Genomic DNA, 22,948 nt, shown 5'->3' on the forward strand with positions numbered 1-22,948 from the left:
GCTTAGTGCAATTTTCAAAGTAGGGCCCCAAATGTTAAAATTTCATACCAAGGACTAAGTCACATACTATATACTATAGTCACTATACCAACACCATAACACTAATATACACCATGACCATTCTAGTATTACCACTTAGAAGTGACTCAGTAATACCAACATACTGATGTCGAATAAGATCATTATACAAAGACCAATATTACCAGCATACAGTAACCATATAGTGGTAGATATCAGTTCTACACAGGCATCCTGCAGACCATATCTACAACTTTGGCTCTCAGCTTTGCCATAGGTTTCAGCTATATTCCCACCAGAGGATGCAAATATAGTGACATTCCATCAGGAAGTAGGCGAGGAATAGCTGCTACGCATGTTCTGAAGAGGTCAATCTTTAGCTTTCGTTCTCCACTGAAAAGTGGTGCTCCTCGAAGATCGAGGCTACCAGACCATTCGTTTGGTGCTCCAGCTTCCTAACACTGACTCTGAATGGAGAACCCCTTTTCATATACCGTATTAGTAAATATGGACATCATAGAGGAAGGTTCTCTATAGGGAAGCCCTTTCTATTTAAAGGGAGGCTGTTAATCTGAATGGGTTCTCCTTCAGTAGAACTATATGGACATCTGCAGTTTTCTCCCAATGATATCAGCTGATAGTGAGAGTCTGTATTTGTAAACTGGTTATCCTGATAGGACAACCTCATTGAAGGACTCTTAACCAGTAACCCTATGAGATGACACTATCAATTAGAAAACACAATCATGCTTGGAACTGTTGAAATGAAAATAGGAAGATGATGACCCAAAAACAAGATGGATTAATAGAATTGCAGGAATAATTAACAGATTACCAAGATGTCTAAAGACCCAAGCAGAAGACATTTGACTTTCTTGAGAAACACAATTCATCTAATCCAGAACCTATAATGAGAATTATCCTTCAAATTAACCTTCTGGGAAAAAAAGACATTTTTCTAAGCTGTAAGAAGTATCCTACCTGGAAAGCAAGTCAATTAACTCAAGTTTTGACATTCCATCAGGAAGTAGGCGAGGAATAGCTGCTACGCATGTTCTGAAGAGGTCAATCTTTGGCTTTCGTTCTCCACTGAAATGTGAAAATGGTACATGGAGATCAGAGCATAATGCACACTTCCATAATAAACAATGACAGCAATTCCAGAAGACTGCTGGCTGACAATGAAAGACAGGGGCACGCTACATTAATGAAGACACTCCGCTCTGTTTACTTTATTACGTATTTTCTCAAGACTTCTGGCATCAAAGAACCATCAGCTGAATATATGGAGCGGCAAAACAGACAAACTAGGATTTCACCAGATTTCTTCCATGGCAGGAGGCAGTGTACCCTGCAGCCCACCACCACCGTTCACAGAGAAGAACAAGAGTAATTAAGTAAAACTCATTGGAACATGTACAATAGTCTTAGATGGATATTTGATTGCATCGGTTACTCGGGAATCCTTATGACCACAAGATATTTTCCACTGCTGTCTCTACAGGCAAGGCTTCATTTCTAAATTGGTGCTGAAAAAGACTCACTATGCACTTTGCAAAACTGGATGAAGCCATTGATTCAGAGAGAGGCGCTCATGAATGTGCATTCAAATATAGAGGTCACTCAGCTGCCATAGTTAGAATGCATGACGTAAAGGAAAGGTAGGCTTCAACAGAAATGGATGAAGCTCATCAATACAGTGCTGGACGGGTAGTGCATAATTGCATAGGAACACAGATGCTGCACCGCAACCAACCTAACATGTAAAAACATATGATTGGTATACAAGACCCATATGCTTTATTATGGGCATTATAGAAGGAGGTCCTATATGAACTAGAAAGCTGTGTCCGATATGACGCATCAATATATTTCATGGGCAGCCATGTCGTGTTACATTTCCCCTGTAGGTAAAATGTGTATTTGGCCATGGCTTTTTCAAGCAAAATCAGTAGTTATTTTGTAAGCGTAGTGAGGAGTTCCAGCACCAATCCCTTTAAAATTTGTATAATCAGGGAATGTGTTATCAGAAAATGACCTATTGCTTAAATCAAAAATATCCCAACATTGTGCAGCTTTGCAGTGACCACTAGGCCTATATTATGTTAAGGCTTTCTGTCCTTTGAGAGCAGCTACATGGGCCATAGACACAATGGTCAGGAGGGGACCTCACAGACTTCTGTGAGAGAGTTTACTAGGCATGATCTGTGACCGGTGTAGAGGTCAGGAGGGAGTAGATAAGCTGTGATATTACCTATTGTGAATGGTGGATGCGGTGTTATCTATACAGAGGTGATCATTCTAATCCTGCCAGTGATAATGCAATGGCTACTAATAGAGTTTTGTACAGAACAAGAAATCAGGACCTATTATTATGAATAGTGAACAGTGTGAAAATTGCAGGATTATATACAGAATTTTTCGCTTTATAAGAGAGACACTTTCCCCCCCCAAAAGTGTGGGGAAAATAGCAGTGCATCTTGTAAAGTGAATACAGATGAACACTTTCATTATGGAAGTGTCCATTAGTATGCAGGAGGCATAGGGAGTGGTGAATGTAGCGCTGCTAGTGCTAGCTGTACTCACCCCCCTACTTCCGGGAGCCTGCTGCGCTGTGTCCTGACTGAGTATAGCATGCACTATGAACTAATGCTGTGTGAGGTCAGGTCACAGTGCAGCGTGGTGTCGGCAGAAGAGCACACCCTCTGGAGCAGGACAGGCAAGTTGTTTTATTTATTTTACTGGCTGATCTGAGGTCTGATTAAAATTGGGGGTCTAATTGGGGGATCTGATCTGAGGTCTGATATAGATCAGGGGTCTTATTTGAGGTCTGATACAGATTTGGGGTCTAATTTGGGGGTCTGATGAAGACTGAGGGTCTGATTGGGAGTTTGATCTTAGGTTTGATAAAGATTGAGGGGTTTTTCTTATTTTCCTCCTCGAAAACCTTGGTGCGTTTTATCAGGTGCACCTTATACAGCGACAAATACGGTATATATTTTTTTAAATACAGATAGTGACATGGAAAATTAACAAAAAAGTCACAAACTTAAAAAAAAAAATGTATGTCTAAAATACGGTAAATAGTGATTTAAAGAATGGGTCATTTTCTGATGACGCTTTTCCTGTAAAGAGTGCTTGTTTCAATTTTTTTCATATATAAATGGTACAAGTGAATGTAAGAAGATTTGTAATATATATTATCAGAGAAAAAGGCTTTTTTTTCCTAACATCAGGCTCCTCTCCTGCTTTTCCCCCTTTCATTTCACTAAGGCTGGGTGCGGTGCATTTTTTTATTTTTCTGTTTCGGTATAGAAAAAAAAAAATTAGACTGTGTATTCGAGACATCCTGGACACCAACAGAGCCTGATGGACCCCTAGTTTTTAATCTCCCTTATAGGATTGAATACATACACACTAAAACCAAATAAATATACAAATAAATCAAATTTTTGGCACGACACTCCCACCATCCATACCAATAACCGCCACTTTACTACCCTATATAGTGGCACTTTGGATGTGGATGGTGATTTGGAGCCACACAAAGTTCCTATGACAATGCTAAAAAGCAAAAACTCTTCTCATAGAGGAAAATGGTACAAACACACCTTTTCTGCCTGTCTTTTTAGACACAAATGGAATTTTTAACAGCTGCTCACATTGGTGAAGGTATAAATAATCTCAAGAATCTACTTACGTGATCATGTCTTCAGGCTCCTTGTTCAACATCTGTACATTCGTCATCATCATGCATCTTCCCACTTCTTTATCGAGATGCCGCAGAATGTTGTCTACTGCTTTCCGTACTTGAGCGTAATAAAGGGACATGCCTTGAGAAAAGGATAAGGCAAATAATTACAGACATGTAGGGATGCATCAGTAGGTTTATCACAGTCTTATGGAAACCCACAGTGCGTTAAATGACAAACACAGGTGTACTATACTGACAAACCTACCACAACTACATCTGTACAGACAAAATCCATTATACAAAAATTATAAGAGATGAGACAAGGCTATTTATTCCCTACAAAATCATCTTGCTCCCAGTAATCACATATCCTTTTCATATAGGGGTCCCAGTTTCATCTTGCAGTGACCCAGTGGATCACTGCAAAGGTTTAATTTAATTCTAAAGAGTTAAAAGACTTGTGTCATCTCAGACTTTGATGGTATATCAATAGAATATGTCATCAAAGTCAGATAGGTGTGGGTCCCACCTCTGAGATACGCACCTATCTCCAGAACGGGACCCTGAAAGTGAAGGAGAGCGCACAGCACATGCACAGTGTGCTCCCTATTCATTCCTAAGGGAGTTCAGAAAACAGCCGAGCAAGCGCGCTCAGCTATTTTCGGAAGTCCCATAAAAATGGCTGAAGAACGCAAGCATGGCCTCCGTTCCATTCACTTTTAAGAGACAGCCGGGGAGACCGCGCTCTATTTTTGGCAGTCCCATAGATATGAATAGAGGGCAGCTGCGCATACGCAGGTGCTCTCTGCTGACTGCGGGGGTCCTGTTCTGAAGATAGGCGCAGGTCCCAAAAGTGGGACCCGCACCTATCTGACATTGGTGGCATATCCTAGCAATACGCCACCAATGTCTAAGAGTACACAACCCCTTTAAATGTTGTGATTTATTGTTACAGTACTGTTCTCCGTGAACAATGTACTGTAAATCCCTAATGGTTATGTTTGGGCAACAAATAGTTAACTCTGGCAGTCCTAGTTAGGTTGGCGGGAGAAAGGCTGGACCTGCCCCTGTAGCTTGCAGTAGAGGGAATGTCGAGTCATCAAAGCTAGAGGCAGGGGCAGACTGAGAAGCCTCAGGGCCCCCAGGCAAAATAAATCAAGGGCCCCCTTACAGGCCCCACCCATGTTCTGCCGCAAGCCCCACCCACGTGTAAAGGACCAGGCCCCTCCTGAGTCCTATCCTATACAGGTAAGTATTACGATTCGCGACTAGGGTGGCCACTTGCTTCACCCCAAAAAGGAGGACATTCTAGGCCACACCCTCAACCTGATAAACCACGCCCCTCTCCCAGTAAGTGCCCGGCAAAAGAAAAAAAATACGTCACTATAGCGCTTTTGCTTTACTGGACTCTGCGGGATGGAAAAGCGCTGTATTATTAACCTAGTTCCTGAGTCCCCCATTCACAGTAGTTATTAACCGCTTTCACTAGTCCCCTCTTCAGTGAAGAGGGGACTGCTGAAGGGGTTAATAAATTCTGTGAACAGGGGACATTTGAAAGGGGTTAATAATTACTATGAAGGGCCTTCAATAGTTATTAACCCCTTTCAGCAGTCCCCCATTCACAGTATTTATTAACCACTTCAGCAGTCCCCCATTCACAGTATTCATTAACCCCTTCAGCAGTCCCCCCTTCACTGAAGAGGGGACTAGTGAAAGGGGTTAATAAATACTGTGAATGGGGGACTGCTGAAACGGTTTAATAACTACTGTGAAGGGCCTTCAGTAGTTATAAACCCCTTTCAACAGTCCTTCATTCACACTGGTATTTATCAGACTTTTTATAACTTATTTTTCTCCCCTTTTCACCCCGGCCCTGCCACAGCCCACAGCAACAGCAGCGCCGCCAGCCCAGCCTTTCAATTTCTTTCAGACCAGACACGGCTGAGACGTAAAGCTGCCTAGGCTACCACTTAACCCAAAACCACTACCTCAGCGAACTCTGTGCCCACGCTCCTCAGAGTTCCCTTGCTTCTCCTGCGAATCCCGCAGCGCCAATGAGTGCGCGAACAGCGCTGCGGTGTGTGTGTGACGTCAGTGTGGTGCAGAAGGAACACAGTGACGACTGACGTTATGTGCACTGCTGCGGAGGGCCCCCATTCCGGCCGGGCCCTCGGACCACGTCCGAAGTGCCCGACCGCTCAGTCCGCCCCTGGCTAGAGGCAATACGTGCATGTGTGAACTCCTGAGACATAGGACTGGATAGAAGCCTGGTCCAGGGAATCTTCATTCCTGAGGCTTAAAGGTGCCAGAGATTAATTCAACTGAAAGACTACTCTTGAGAAAAAGAGAACGGACATTCACAGATGGCTGAAAATTATCAGGGTCGTGTTGGATTCAGACAGTAAGGTACTGCATGTTTATGGCAATAAGGCTTTACTGTTTGTTGAAAGGATATATTACTTCGGCGCCCACTACACTTTGAGACAGACTGGCCATCAGGATCTAAGATCTGCACCCCACATATGAAAATTGCACAAAGAGTTAATAAGAAGAGAACTGCGCGCCTGTGGTTATATGGGAGGATTGCTGAGTGTTTATAGAGAGAAAGACTCAGGGAGAATTACTACCATCATTGTTGCTGCCTATACATAGCTACTGGGAAGAGCCCACTCTGTGATATATCTGCAAACTGTGCCTATTGCTGCTATATGTACTGCAACTCCTATGATCTATTTAGTAAAGACCGACTTTATTAATTGCAACTAAACGGGCCTGGTCATTGACTCCACCATCCTTCCACCAGCCCCTAAATCTCTCTTCCTGCCTTGCACCAATTTACTTGACATCAAGGGCACCCCACCTAACACCAGGCAGGAGCCCTAGAAAGGGTGTTCCCCGAGGGAAGAAAGAGTATGGTTTCCATTCACTGTACACTTGGCTCAGGGAGAGCTGGAGAAGAACAAGTCACTGTGAATAACCACAACCACTCCAATCTTCTAGAATGCCTCCACCACGCCTGCCCCTGAGGTCCTGCTTGCGGCAATCTCACTTTTTTTCATTTGGGGGAACATAGCAAAAAATAAATATAAATCATATCACTGGAATTTTAAGAGCAGGATAAGATAAGGACTGGTTTAGTAACTGTAGGGTGGGGTGGTAAGAGGAGTGGTAACAGTGACAATCACCTGACTCTAGGACACTTCTTCTAGGAGTCTTTCTCCTCTTACATTAGTCGCTGATTGCCTATAGCAGGGACACTAGAAGATAATTAGATGTTGCTCACCAATCATTTTTGCCTCCTCCTCTGTGAGTGTTTTACTCAGGTAAGTTTTCTTCACACGTAGGGTGTTACCCGAAGGGTGAATAGCTCCCGTCACCGGCATTGGTGGCTCCCCGTCCTTCTGCTGTAAACTATCCGCAATCACCAAGAAAGCCCTTAAGCCAATATTCATTCTCTGTGGTGGTAGGAAGAAAATATATATTCAAAGAAAAAATATCACTCCAGAAATCATATATTTTACAGGATATCCAAAGCAACAGACATCCCCCATGACATGCACTTTTTAGTAGATATGGTGGGATTTCAAAGGGTCCACCAATTACACCAGAACTCTTGAGGAAAGAGGTACAGCAATGGGCCCACTGTCACAAAACAATGGGAGCAGCGCTGTAGTAACAAGCTTCCTACACTACACAATTGACAATGCTGCGCAGTTCCAACGCCAATTCCGATGGAGCTACACCCGAACCACTGATCAGTGGGGGTGCAGGGTGCCAGACCTTCAGCGATCAACTTGTGATGACCTGTCCTGAGGAGAGGTCATCACTTAATCAAAGCTGGACAACCCCTTTAAGCTATGCTTCTACTAAAGTGTTTCCATACTATTTTCTAGTTTTTAACAGCCTTACAAAAAGAAAAGAAAAAAAAACAACTTACCTCAGGGTTGAGGCTGAAAGCTTTTGCTGCTTTTCCAACACACAAAAGGTCAAAAATAATTTCTTTCATTGCAAAATCTAGACGTTCCTGATGAAGAAAAAAATAAATCAACATGTGAGAATTCTAAACATAAAAAAAAAAAAAAAACTAAAAAAAACAAGGTTGACGTAAACACTGGAACCAGGTCACCTACTTAACCCCTTAGTAACCACTAATAGGCCTTTTTACTGACGTAAACAAAGGGGGTTTTAGCTAAACCACTGGCTTTAATCAATCATTACATATATCCAAAATGGTGCATTAAATACTATAACTTGTCCTGCAAAATATAAGACCTCATGCAAGTACATTGATGAAAAAAAGTACATTGATGAAAAAACAAAAAAGTTATAGCTCTTGGAATGCTGGTATGGTCACTAAGAGGTTAATACTCTGAAAGTATTGGTTCCACCAGAAGACACAAGCAAAGGACTTATGTTAGTATTATTTTATTCACCGATACAGTGCCCCCATATTCCATAGGGCTGTACAGAGATTATCACTTACATGTTCTGTTCAACATCTACATATTTTTTCTTTACGGTTCTTCAAAATGTGTGAGTATTGCTAAAATCGTACAATTGCCTAACCTAGCATCATCCCTCTGAATGCTTCATTACCCAGATAAAATACAGACCTTGGCAGTGCTAGAACCAAGGTGGCTTAAAATGTTCATAAACCCTCAACTGGTCAATACACAGTATGGACAAAAAAAAATTAATAAGAAAATCAGAATTTTTTATATAGATTAGGCTGATCTTTAACAGAAAATGCCAAACATATCAAATAGCTTCTTCTTTAATGCAGATATTTGGTGCACCATGAGGTAGACCACAGCGTATCAATCTACTTTCTACTAGGGTCTTACCAGTCAGAACATACAGATGTGAAAGGGATTGTGCAGGCAGTACATATTGATTATCTATCCTCAGGATAGATCATCAATATCCGATCGGTGGGGGTCCGACTCCCAGCACCCCTGCCGATCAGCTGTTTGAAGAGGAGGCGGAGCTCATATGAACGCTACTTTCTCTTCAAGATTTGTGTAATCTTGAAGATGAAGTAGCCCTTGTGCGAGTCCCGCCTCCGTTTTAAACAGCGGACTGGCGGGGGTACCGGGGGTAAGAACCCCACCAATCAGATATTGATGACCTATCCTCAGGATGTACTGGCTGCACAACCCCTTTAAGGCTTCACCAATAGTCAATGTCCATACCAAAATGTGTAAAAAGGTCCTCAAGTTATCTTAAATGAACTTCAACCAGAAACTCCTTCAGCAATTCAATAACATACAGTCTACACATTTTATTACGTACCTGTGCAATGAACTGTATGATCTTGACAAAGATGTTGAGGGGCATGTCTCGGGGGACCACCCCTCGAGAACCCTTAGGGAGAAGCGTCCCAATAATGGTTGTGAGACGGCTGGTGTAAAAAGAGAGATCATCATTAGGATTACAACACAGAGAAATCGTTATAAAAGGTATGATCAGCATTTTGTTATCCAAAGCGCACAGGCATAAGGAAAGTACATTTTATAAAAAGTATAAAAGTACAAAAATAATAATAAATGCACCAAGGATTACAGTTGAAGGATTCTATGACGTTGCTTAGCCAGGACCCTTTTTTCCAGACACCTTTCAAAACTTTGTTTAAAAAGTGTCTAAAGCACATAACACATTTGGTCCCTTCCACTTTTTGAGGGCATTTTGATTAATAAATTTCAACTATGGTTATAAAATGCATAATCTAAGTATAAGCTCCCGGTAGAATAGTGGTTGGCACTGGTGCCTTGCAGGTTCTTATCCGACCAAGGACAACATCTGTATGGAGTTTGAATGTTCTCCCTGTGTTTGCGTGGGTTTCCTCCAGGTTCTCCGGTTTCCTCAAACACTCCAAAGACAGACTGACAGGGAACATAGATTGTGAGCCCCATTGGGGACAACTTGATGCTAATGTCTGTGGAATATGTCAGTTCTACGTAAGTAAGGAAAATATTACCATATTGAGCAGTCGTCTGGAGATCACTTACCTTTGTGTTGCCGTGTTGCTTTCACATTTGATTCGGATCATATACACCCATAGTAGTCTGTACAAGGATTCCAGTGCGACTCGTGCCATTTTAGGATCTTTATTCTGTAAATGACATAAATAAAAGCTTATACTCACTAAAAAGGACACGGTATAACCAGTAATCCGAACGTGTCTAAATTTCTCTTTACCCATAGTTTACAGATTTTGGAAGGGGGCTGGAGGTGTTTGGTGGCTGTCCATCCCTCCCACTTAAAAAGGACTTAATAAGTAGGCTTGAGCGGAGACCCTCTTGTTTTTGAACGTGTGCTTATTAATAGGCTTCAGCGAATCCAGCTTCGGATCATAGATCCGAAGTTGATTCGTTAAGAATCTTCGTTGGTAATGATGTTTCCGTACAGCATTAAAACGTATGGGCTCTGTGTAGCTAAACTTCGTCTTAGCAAAGTTGTGCGGGACTTCGGTGAACGACTACGGTATTTCTATCTGCGTATTTAAAAACATTTTAAAATAGGAATCCAAATATGGCTTCGGTACCTCGGCACCAAAGACCACTTCTGCTTTTCTAAAATGTTTTTACATACGCAGATAGGAATACCAAAGTCATTCAACGAAGTCTAGCGCAACTTCGGCCAAGACGAAGTTTGGCTACACGGAGCCCATACATTTTAATGCTGTACAGAAACAGCATTACCAACGAAGTTTTTAACAAATCGACTTTGGCTCTATGATCCGAAGGTCAATTCGCTCAAGCCTATTAATAAGCACAGATTCAAAAACAAGCTTCAATTGTTGGACAGCTTAAAGAGGGTCTCCGGGAATGCACATGGGGTTCATAGGACATCACTTGTACTACCACACCGCAGTCTAATACTTGACTGTGCATTTCTGGAGTCTGTAAGCAGTAAATGTAGAAATGAATGTCACATCAATCATCATACTTCAATAAGGAAACCTGAAATATGATGGACACCACAGAGGACACCCTTACCTTCAGGTTAGATAAGCAGTTGTTGAGAAAGATATGCCACCGGTTTAAGAAGAATTGTTTCTGGCTGACACAAAGCAGACACGTCACCAGAGGGTACAACGCCTTAAAAAAATAAATATTGAAACCATTCAGCGCAACTTGTAACGAGACAGGTTTGATATAGGTTCAACTCACGGAAGCCCTAAACATGTCTTCTTGACCGGAATCTATTAAAGGGCATCTGTCAGCAGATTTTTCCCTATGACACTGGCTGACCCGTTACATGTGCGCTTGGCAGCTGAAGACATCTGTGTTGGTCCCATGTTCATATGTGCCCGCATTGCTGAGAAAAATGATGTTTTAATATATGCAAATGATCCTCTAGGAGCAATGGGGGCGTTGCCGTTACACCTAGAGGCTCTGCTCTCTCTGCAACTGCCGCCCCCTCTGCACTTTGATTGACAGGACCGGGCAGTGTAAACATGATCACACCTGGTGCTGTCAATCAAAGCGCAAAGGGCGTGGCAATTGCAGGGAGAGCTGAGCCTCTGGGCTTAACGCCCCCATTGCTCCTAGAGGCTAATTTGCATATATTAAAACATCATTTTTCTCAGCAATGCGGGAACATAAGGACATGGGAACAACACAGATGTCTTCAGCTGCCAAGCGCACATGTGACACTAACAGGTCTGCCAGTTTCATAGGTACAAATCTTCTGACAGATGCCCTTTAATATCTTGGTTGAACACATGCTGAACTATTATCATAAGTGACAACCAATATTGGCAACCATTACTGCACCCATACAGGTTGCCACCCAGCATGGCGGGTAAATATGCACTAGTGTGCAGCACCAACACCACCCTTATTCCTACTCTTCTCCACCCGGTGTGCCAGTGTTAGTGTCACAGCAGTTCTAGTTTTTCCATGTTGGGCTCCACCCCTCAACCCCCCCCCCCAGATCAGCTGTTTGAAAGGGGTGTGGTGCTCATGTCAGTACTGCGGCCTCCTCGTTGCCGCCATTGGTCGACGTCATATACATAAGAGGACCCCCACCAACTGATACTGAAGTTATACATTAAAAGCATTTCCGGGAGTAAAATATTCATGACCTATATTCAGGATGGGTAATCAATATCAGATCAGTGGGGGTCCAACTCCCAGCACCCTTAACGATCAGCTCTTCCTTGGCCAGTCAGCTCAGTCCCAATCAAGTGAAAGGGCTTGGGCTACAATACCTAGGCACTGCCACTATACAATGTACGGCACTGCTATTGACACTGTACTCTGTATGCTGTGATTGGCATGGCTGTAGGGTGTCAGACCACCACCAATTTAATATTGAGGACTAAAAATGAATGAATTAATCCATACAAATCAATTTGTCTCATGAACTATAGTCCTTCACCTGTGAGGGACTGTCTCCGCTGCTGAAGAAGCTCCCTCTGCTTCTGATTGACAGGGCTGGACATCTCATCTAGTCTTGACAATCTCACTCCTTTGCCGTTCCTCCAAGTAGCGGCACAAGACCAGTGGCTTGCTTGACTTCTGGAGTAGCATGAGATTGTCAGGGCAGAGTGCGATCTCCAGCTCTGTCAATTGGCACGGGAGCTTCTTCAGCAGCGGGGGCAGTTCTTTGCAGGTGAACTTGTTGATGAGAAAAAACTATTCGCTCATCTCCACTGATGACCAATCCTGAGGTGAGGTCATCAATACTGTACTCCTGCAAAACCCCTTTAAGAGCCCTGGAGTGCAAAACATTTTTTTTTTTTTAAAGCGCTCAAAAAGTCAACTGAAAATGTATACATTTTTATAATAAAAATATTAATACTTAAAAAAACACTAAAAAAACATTAGGCTAGTTTCACATGCAGCACAACCTTCTGACAGGCTGTTCCCATATAGAATGACGGGAATCACTCGGCCAAAAACTGCTGCCCGCAGTGGTTTCTGTCCGGCAGATTGTTAAGCATCTTTGCCGGATTGCGGCCGGATCTCTGCCTGACCCCATTATAGTTAATGGGGGCCAGCAGGCATTCCGGTAGCATCCAGCAATGTCGGATCCGGAGAACTAAGGAAGGCTGTTCTATGCCGTAACAGCCTGCCGGAATACTGTGCCACAAGTGTTAAAGTAGCCTTAAACTAAAAAGTTAAAGTAGGAGCCACTAGTACTCTGATTCTAGAAGCAGGCATAGCTATACATAGACAGAGAAAGGACAGATAAGGCCAGCTTTACTAGGACCGGAGTCCCATGCATACTGGCACAAAGTCCTCTAGCATAAGATGCGACAAAAGCATTAATCGGCACATGCCTCTTAATTCTGCTGCACTTTGGGAAGTCTGTATGCCAGAGACTGAAATCGACACCAGCAGCACCACAGCCCACCCCATTTTTATGGGATCACAGAATTTATTTCCTCTGAGCAAATCCCTCTGTACTCTGGAGACCCCCTCTGGGTTACATACTCACCAGTGAATGCTTCTTCCTGGAAGATAGCTCAAGTGTTGTGTCATAAAGACTTTCCACAAAGTTTCTAAGACAAGGGACATTTACTTCATTTTTTACGGCCTGAAAGAGTTGGAAATAAGAACCAACTTTAGCACAGAACAGACTTTTGTATAATAAATCCAATCGATTGAGGGACTTACGGCAGCAACAGGTACCAGGATCTCCACAAACAGGCCAGCCAGAGCATGCTTAATGTCCTTGTCTTTTACTTCTAGGAAATAATGTGCACATTCCTATGGGAGAGAACATAACCATAAATAACAAGGACTCCGGAACACGTGCATAAAACTAGCAAAGTATAGGCAAGTGCTGCATACCACGTCCACAGAGGCACTGAAGGTCATTCACCCGGCCAATGTAATACAACACACACCTATACATGGCGGATATATTCAGGAAGACATTAAGAGTTGATAATAATGATCTGTCATGGTAGTGGGATGCCCAACACCTGGTGAATCCTAGAGTTGTGATAACTGAACCAGGATGAGCTGGGCACCTGTGTGGACACCTTAATGACCAGGACAGATGCTCATCTTCTGGGAGGAAATAATGAAAGTTCCTACTCAGTGACTCAAGATCTTGAAACCCATATGGAGGTATATTAAAATGACAAACCTTCTCATCTTGACAAGGAATACACTTTGCTATATGAAACTGTTTAAAGGGTTATACTACGATAAGTGCTGGTTCCACCGACCCCTGTCCCAACCTGGTGAGGTTGCAACCAGCTATGCTTGCAGGCGGAGAACTTATAGAGAGAGATTGATACCCATTTAAAGGGACACGTCAAACATTTTTTCTCGCATATTAACAATCTATATATTAATCTTCAAATTTTTTTCCTTTCTTTTTTTAACAAACATTTTTTTAGTTTTTTTTTTGTTCTTTTATTCTACTTCCTGTCATCCCTCTAACTTCCTCCTTTGTTTGGACTTTTAGGATCACAGCCTCACTTGACTTTCTCAGTCAGACCATTCACTGTGGCCAGATAGGGAAGGTGGATGAATGACAGCAGGGGATGAGCGATGGCAGCAGCTTTACCTCTACTTCATTCCTGAAAATCGCCTCCTCCATCAGGCTATGTAAACCCGCCTTAAGACATACACATACTCTAAGACAGGGGTTAGAGGACCTCCGACACTCCAGCTGTTGTACAACTCACAGCATGCTCCATTCACCTCTATGGAGGTTTCGGAAAAAGACAAGCAAGTGTGTTTGCTGTCAACTGTAGTTTCACAGCTGCTGGAGGTTGCTGTCCCCTGCTCTAGGGTCCAAGATTAGAAAGTTACAGGATTTTGACTACATGCAACATTCAGATCCTGTGCATATTGCAATGGCCCGGATAAATAACTCCTCAGTGTCGTCCTCTGCACTAAGTGACAACAGATGATGAATGATACCTGCATGAACTGTAAAGAGGCTTCAAAGTCTTCCACTGGATACATCTTAATGCGGAAGAATTTCATTCCCATTATAAGACTGATGATGCTTTGAACCACATACGGGTTCTGCTCTTTGTGCCTCAGCTCTTTTAACTCGGCCATAAATTTCTTCTTCACGGAAGGAAACCTGACAAATAGAAGACGACATCTAATAAACTGAAGTAAATCATTCTCTTCATTCTTAGCATCCACTCTATAAAATTATACCCCCATGATTTAAGCAGCGTAACCAGACCCCTCCAACACCATCAGCCATAACAAAAGCACAGCTGGCCAACTTGATACGATTTAGCATGAAGGGGTTTTCTGGGTTTACTATGGTCTTTAACAGAGAGGTTCATGTAGTCGCTTAATCTATGTACAGGTAGTTTTTTTGTTTGCCCCTCTGACATGAGCATCGGAACATTTCATGCCCTAAAGCTCTCCCTTGCCCTGAGCTGAATCACGCAGGGCAAGAGGGCTTTTTCTGGAGACCCGGTGACGTACCAGGCTCTTCATGGGTAAACTAGGTGGAGGCTTCCGCCTAGCAGTGATCCCGGTGACGTCACCGGCACTGATGGGCGGGCCTTATCACTGCCCGAGCCTGTAAAACGGCTAGAGCAGCGCTAAAGCCCACCATCAGTGCCGTGACATCCCCGGGAACACTGCTAGGCCGTAGCCTTCTGCCTATCAGTGTAAAAATGTAAACAAGCAGACCTTGACCTGCGCGATACAGCTACAATAAAATGCTCATGCCAGAGGAACTGAGTGGGGGAAAAAGGGGATAAGTCCGGGTTCACATCTGAACCTGGACAACCCCTTTAAAATGCCATGTGTTCAGTTATCAAAAAATGTTCCCACAAGGTGAACCCCAGTTGTAATAAAAGTGCAGCCTATAACAAAGGCCAGATGTTGTGTGTACACGTCTCCCCTTCATGATTTACCACACTAACAACCTAACATTTGCCTCCGGGGTAAGTCGGAAAGCGGTGGTCGTTAACTGATCCTACTGAAATTGGCAGGCTTGACTGATGTCAGTCTTTTGTACGTGGCCTGCCTCAACTTGTATGGTGAAGAACATGGCCTCTTACTACACAGAGGATATGCCTCACTTATTTATAGATATGGATTAGGTTTTGTTCAACTAGGGAGGATCTCAGGCTTTATAGTTGATCATGCCTATGATCAATTCCTGCCGCTGGTTTCTGAACTTGGCGTTAGAGTCTTGGAATTTGATTATCTTCCTTATAGGGGCTGATCGAGCTACAGATATTGATGACCTATCCACACGAAAGTTCAACAGTATCAAATTGGTGGGGTCCAACACCCGGCACCCCCACCGATCAGCAATTTTTGGTGTCAGTGGCACCAGAAACTAACAGCATAGATAATGGATGCAGAAGACTTCATATACTGTGTAGTTGTCAGCTCGGACATACTGAAGCTCAGCTTTGACTGACTTGAATTTGGACCAAGCTGCAGTACCCCAAAATGGCCACTACTCAGTGTACAGAGCTGTCTGCCTCCAGTAATATACACAGCATAGTTTCCAGTGCTGCGGCCGCCCCAAGAAAGCGATCAGTAGGGATGCCTGGTCCCCCATCAATCTGATATTGATGACCTGGTATTGACAATGAGGATAAATCAATATCTGTAGCCTGGAGAAACCCTTTTTATATGTGCTCTAAGAGACTTGTCCTCAACATGAATGACTTTCTTATCCTGTTGCTGAATTGTCATGATTAGAAGCATATAGAAATAGTATAGGGCACTTACTTTGACTGTGCTAATACACCAACTACTTCAGCGTATAGATCGGCCACAATGTGCATATTACCAGTGTTTGGACCTAGATACCTAAGGATAAAAGACCAGAAAGGTGAAAATGCAGCTATTAAGGGAAGAAGCCATCCGTTTCAATTACCAGTCTGATTGCATTACCCTTCTTTGTATTTAAAGTGCTTGAAAGCCAAGGTTATGACTTCATGAACCAAGCTGTCAATTACTGGATGCAATGGAATCTGGAAGAGGAAATTTGGAAAATGGAATTATTAGAAAGGTGAATTGATTCATGGGAAATTCAAAGTTACTTGACTGGGGGATAAATGTATTTATTTCCAATAATATACAAAGTAGCAATCTACTCCACTGACATATACATGCCAAGACCAGTTTAGTAGGAAGGCAAATGACCTAACCAGTATTTTCAAGAGTGGGAAGAAACTACAGCAAACCCATGACATGATGATACGTACATATGTACTCCACATATTAATTTTTAAATTACAAGTAGTAGATGATATCTAAAATATAATCCAGAGCTATATAGAAGAGGAATGAGAACAATGACATGACAGATCGTTAACTAGCATTGAAGATGCCTGAAAAGGTCATCATAGCTGCACTTATTTATTTATTTTATGCACTTATAGAGCGCTACTATATTCCGCAGCGCTTTACAGACATTAGCATCACCATTAGCATCGTGCTGTCCCCAATGGGGCTGACAATCTAAGGTCCCTATCTGTATGTCTTTGGAGTGTGGGAGGAAACCCGAGTACCAGGATGAAACCCTCGCAAACACGGGGAGAACATACAAACTCCATGCAGATGTTGTCCTTGGTCAGATTCGAACATAGGACCCCAGCGCTGCAAGGCACCAATGCTAAACACTGAGCCACCGTGCTGCCCAACTTAAAGGCTATGGACACCTTTAGGCTGGGTTCACACGGGCGAGATTTCCGCGAGGGTGCAATGCGTGAGATGAACGCATTGCACCCGCACTGAATCCGGACCCATTCACTTCTATAGGGCTGTGCAGATGAGCGGTGATTTTCACGCATCACTTGTGCGTTGCGTCAAAATCGCAGCATGCTTTATATTGTGTGTTTTTCACGCGACGCAGGCCCCATAGAAGTAAATGGGGCTGCATTAAAATCGCAAGTATCCGCAAGCAAGTGCGGTTGCGGTGCGATTTTCACGCATGGTTGCTAAGAAAGTCTATTTACTGTATTACTTTCCCTTATAACATGGTTATAAGGGAAAATAATAGCATTCTTAATACAGAATGCTTAGTAGAAGGTCAATTGAGGGTTAAAAAAAATAAATAAAAATTAACTCACCTCCTCCTCTTGATCACATAGTTGCCTATCTCTTCTTACTTCTTTAATCATGAGCTGCCGGCTAAAGGACCTGTGGTGATGTCACATAACATGGTCCAATACCGTGGTGATGGACCATGTGATGAGCTCAGTGACGTCACCACAGGTCCTTTGACAGGTCCTGAAGAAAGAACAGGAGACCAGCAGCTACGCGATCAATTGGAGGAGGAGAGTTAATTTTTATTTATTTTTTAACCCTCAATTGACCTTCTGCTAAGCATTCTGTTTTAAGAATGCTATTATTTTCCCTTATAACCATGTTATAAGGGAAAATAATACAATCTACACAACCTTGAACCCAAACCTGAACTTCAGTGAAGAAGTTCGGGTCTGGGTACCACATTGAGTGTTTTATCACGCGCGTGCAAAACGCATTGCACCCGCGCGATAAAAACTGAACAACGGAACGCAATCGCATTCAAAACTGACTGCAATTGCGTACCTACTCGCGCGGGTTTGCCGCAATACACCCGGGACGCATCCGGAGCCAAAACATGACGCCCGTGTGAACCCAGCCTTAGGGGCATTTACATAGCCTTTACGTCAAGATCCCAGACTGGGCTAAAAAAATGGAAGCTCTATTGTGACAAATTGATATAAAAAAAAAAAAACATTAACCACAGGAAAAAAAAGTGCAAGTATTGTGTAAAAAGAGGCAATATGTGGATCCATGGAGTCAGTATATTAAAGGGGTTCTCCGGGCTTTTAATATTGATGACCTATCCTCAGGATAGATCATCAATATCAGCTCGGCAGGATTCCGACACCCGGCACCCCCACCAATTAGCTGTATGAATGGAAGGCGTGTACCGTAGTGTGCACGTGCCGACTCCTGTCTCTCTTCCTGTTTGCCATAGACATAGAAGCAGCGAGACGGGAGATGGCACATGCGCACTGCACGCGACTTCTCTTCATACAGCTAATTGGTGGGGGTGCCAGGTGTCGGACTCCCGTTGATCTATTGATGACCTATCCCGAGGAAAGGTCATCAATATTAAAAGCCCGGTGAACCCCTTTAAACTTATTAGGTACTACTACTTCAAACCCTACCTAGCACCAATCTAAGCCTGCATGTAGGATTTTGGAGTATGTGTCTCCGTCATTTAGTCGTAATGGAGTTGCCTGTTTTGGACAGTTCATATGTGTTTTTAATAGGCTGATCAAAAACGATGCCCTTGCTAGGACCCCTTAATCAATCAGCTGTAAAGTGAGGTAACCTGGCAGTAATGGGCCAGTCACATGACCTTGCCCGTTTCACAAAATTCGGATACTGGCTGTGTGCAACCCCCATTTTCCCCTTCCACATGTCCCAGGACACGTTCTATATATTTTTTTTGCATGGCTTCAGAATGGACATACTGATGAGGACGGCACACGGTGTGCGGTTCGCATCTTTTGTGGCCCCATTGAATTAAATGGACCCACACGCAACCCACAAGAAATGTGGCTCAGATGTGAACCAAAAATACGGTTGTGTGAATGCCCCCTAAAGGTGTCCATACACATTAAAAGGTTCTCCATGATTTAAACAACTGATGACCTATCTTTAGGATAGGTCATCAGTATCAGATTAAGCCACTGATCGGCTGTTTAGGAATAGCTCCAGAACCAGACCTACAAAGCTCCGTCTATTGTGTAGCAGATGGAGGTGGTTACTGCAGGGTTGCTCCTATTTACTTCTGACCTATTTCTGGCGCCGGTGCTACGCCCAAACAGCCTATCGGTGGAGGTATCGGACCCCTCCCGATCCGATATTGATGACCTACTGTTTCCTAGGGATAAATTGATAAATCCTGGAGAACTGCTTTAAATGAATGTGGCCAGAACCTACTGATTTTGGAGAGATCAGCCGGCCACTGCATAAGGGTGTCTCTCAGCCAAAATAAAATTTCAACATGCTGATCCTTTACTTTCCTGGGTTGAGAAAGAGGAGTCTGTCTGTGTTTTTTTTCACCTCTCCCCATTAAGAACACATGCACACTCGGCTGAACCAAAAGGGTAAATTAAACATTATCCAGTTCTCATTGAAATCAATGGGTTGTCTGTGTAACACAGGACAAATTATCCAAAGCCAGAGATGCTCCTTCTAAGCGCTCTCCGCTCCAGCCAAGAGAGCAGAAAACCAGCTCTCTATTAACTCACAATTACCTAGCAGAGTATACGAAATTGGGCTATTTAGACTAGACAGCCCCTCTAAAGTGATTGTCTTATGACGACAATCCCTTTCCAGGACATAAGAACATCGCAGAATGGGTTTTACGCTCTGGTACACACAGCCATTCTATTTACAACTGCGAGGTCTTCATTGAAAAACTCCTTTAATGGGCACCTGGTGTGAGTCTTACCCCAGATTCAATAATGAAAGGAGTCATATGTAAATACGACCACACCATTCATTTCCAGTTAATCGGCTTCCTGTAAAACAGAGCCTACTAACTGTCTGTGTGTGTCTGATCGGCAAAATAGGCTCTGCTTCCCCTGTGGATACCAATGGAAGGATTATCTGCAGGATACGCGGGCAACTTACAAATAAATGATTCTCAACAACCTTTTGCTTCCATAATGCAATATATAATCCTCGGATGTTATTAAACGCAGCTAAATTCATCTTCAAGAACATCTGTTGGTGACTTAATGTATATAATGCCACTAAACTCAATAACCTCCCCATTATCTGCTTCCGGAAAACATAGGAAGAAGAATTATGCTTGCAAAGTTAATGAGGACTATAAATGTGCAATCAATGGCAGTGTCATCTTACCTGCTTGAGGACTTCTATAAGGACTAATGAGAAAATGAAATCAATTGCCAGATCCCTCCTCTCCATCAAGTAATCTTTCTGCTGTTCGTCACTAGAAACAAAACAAGAATGAATAAAAGGTTACTGACAGTTTCCATCCATTACTGGATAAACCTCCATATACACAATCAAATCGAACCTTCAAGAAGTAGAACCGTCATCTAAGAAACAGTGCCTTCTAAGACATGGTTATCCTTATAGGGAATACTTTCAGGATAACCAAGCTAAAAATCACAATTTATAACATCCCTAGAACAAGACCATCTACCTATAGATCCACCAAGAACTTATGTGTCGGCCCTCAGCAAAAAAAAATATATAAAACTATATAACAGTTTTTTTTCGAGTTTCTAAAAGATCTCATTATACGGGTCCATTTATACAAAGTGAGTACAAGTGAACGCTCTAGAATGGTGATCGGTACTCATTCAGCTCCATTTTCATGGAGCAATCATCAGCACTGTATCTGTACGAACCATCGTTAAAGGGGTTGTCCCATCAGAACATTTATGGCATCTCAATACAATATCCCATCAATGTCTTCTTCTGGGATCCGCTCCCACCATGAAAATTGGGCATCGATGTGAATGGAGAGCAAGCTACGCAAGTACAGCTTCTCCATTCATTGGCATTGGGACAGCAATTTGGAAGTCCCATAGTAGTGGAAGGGATGCTGTTGCACATACGTAATGCTATTTATTCGAGGGCAGGGCCCTGTTCTTGAGATAAGAGCGGGTCCCAGTGGTGGCACCTGCACCTATTGCAAATGTATGGCATGTCCAATCGATACACCATAAATGTTCACATGGGACAACCCCTTTATTGCTATTGTTCAGGCACATACAGGATGTTTAAATGGTTTTTCTGGAATTTTCACATTCATGGCCTATCATCAGGATTCCCGAAACCTTTTCATATTGATAGCCTACCCTCCCGACTCCCGGGACCACACGCGATCAGCTGATTGAAGAGACCGTGGTGCTCAGTGAGCAATTAGGCTCCTTCTTAGGCCTGACATGTCCGGAGCAGGGGTGTAGCTAAAGGCTCACGGGCCCTGGTGCAAGAGTTCAGCTTTGGCCCCCCCTTCCCTCAGTGCTTTGTGGCATGGAGCCTTCCTGCTACCTAAGGCTAAAATTAAAACTGAACCCCCCCTATGGCACATTCTTGGCATAACCCCTTCAATTGAAGATACTGACAGAGCCCTCCCAGCGTGCACTTATAATACAGGTCTTCTTATGTGGCACAAGGGTCTTTGGGCCCCCTCAGGCTCCTGGGCCTGGTAGTGACTGCTACCTCTGCACCTCCTACAGCTACGCCCCTGGTTTGGAGAGGTGACAGGTCCTCTTAGTATGCTTTCCCTTTACAACCTCTTTTTCTTAAAGAGACCCTCCAAACGCCACGTCACTAGATCATTTCTCTCGGAATTTGTATGGCAATAACCTGTTAACCCTTTTCTCTGGTGGTTTAGTGATCCGTATAATCACTTGCTGTCCGTGCACAAATTTCTTGGTGATAGACTGAGCACCCCCATAAGTACCTATCACTTTTGGACACAGAACTGCTGCTCAAGACCTACATAAAGCCTATATGTACTTCACCCTTAACATCAGGGATCCTCAAGGAGCACAATTAACAGAACAACATAGTGATAAAATAGCAGCAGTACTGACAAAACTGAATCTCCATCTACAGCATAGGCGGCCAATTTCCCTCTCCCTGCATCGGAAACAGCAGACTTTTACCCTAGTAGGCCAGTAACGATTCCAAGACAAGACAATCCTGGTAAACACGCGGCCTATTTCTCTCCCTACGTGATTAATGAGAACAATGTCATACCATTTAGGAGAATTACACCACTTGCATTCAACTGGAAACCTTTTCCCACTCCAATAAACACAAAAGAGACACTCCAGCTGCGACTAAAAGGGAGAGAGCTCTTCTCTGGAACTGTTCAACAGCCATAAGTGACAGGTACACCACTTGAAGACTATAGATGGACGGATATATTGAGGTCCTCTCCAGACGAGGGTAAACAATGGAATCACTGGCAGAATCACATCATACTTGACTAGTTCAAGAACCTCGGAGGTCGACACTGCAGCTGCGAAACACAGGGATTGATGAAAAAAAGACGTCTACGTGGATTCCAAGCCGCTTCGAACCAAAACAGAACAAGGAATTTCTTGTCTTGGTTTATCACCGCCCTATAGACTTTATGGACAGACAAGATGCCATATGTTCTTCCATGATATGGCATTGCTTTGTCTACATAAGAGGAAACGTACATAAAGGTTTATGGAACAAGAAAGCTGTGAATCAGGTGCCAACCACCCTGCAATATTAAAGTGTACAAGACACTGTTAAA

General features: G+C 43.2%; 1 protein-coding gene across 8 annotated transcripts in view; it reads right to left on the reverse strand.

Annotated features, from left to right (window-relative positions):
• FRY (FRY microtubule binding protein) overlaps window positions 1-22,948 on the reverse strand; it is a 294,523-nt gene that overhangs the window by 129,498 nt on the left and 142,077 nt on the right. For all 8 annotated transcript variants that reach the window (XM_040426147.1, XM_040426153.1, XM_040426148.1 and 5 more), the window contains exons 5-17: window positions 20,545-20,635; window positions 16,564-16,643; window positions 16,399-16,479; window positions 14,602-14,770; window positions 13,339-13,431; window positions 13,160-13,258; window positions 10,711-10,812; window positions 9,721-9,824; window positions 9,005-9,113; window positions 7,650-7,736; window positions 6,996-7,167; window positions 3,719-3,851; window positions 1,000-1,107 (exon numbers count right to left, since the gene is read on the reverse strand). In XM_040426147.1, coding sequence (XP_040282081.1) covers window positions 1,000-1,107; window positions 3,719-3,851; window positions 6,996-7,167; window positions 7,650-7,736; window positions 9,005-9,113; window positions 9,721-9,824; window positions 10,711-10,812; window positions 13,160-13,258; window positions 13,339-13,431; window positions 14,602-14,770; window positions 16,399-16,479; window positions 16,564-16,643; window positions 20,545-20,635 — 1,428 coding nt within the window. The remainder of the gene's footprint in view (window positions 1-999; window positions 1,108-3,718; window positions 3,852-6,995; window positions 7,168-7,649; window positions 7,737-9,004; window positions 9,114-9,720; window positions 9,825-10,710; window positions 10,813-13,159; window positions 13,259-13,338; window positions 13,432-14,601; window positions 14,771-16,398; window positions 16,480-16,563; window positions 16,644-20,544; window positions 20,636-22,948) is intronic.

Source organism: Bufo bufo, chromosome 3, assembly GCF_905171765.1.
Source record: "Bufo bufo chromosome 3, aBufBuf1.1, whole genome shotgun sequence".
Taxonomy (NCBI): Eukaryota; Metazoa; Chordata; class Amphibia; order Anura; family Bufonidae; genus Bufo; species Bufo bufo.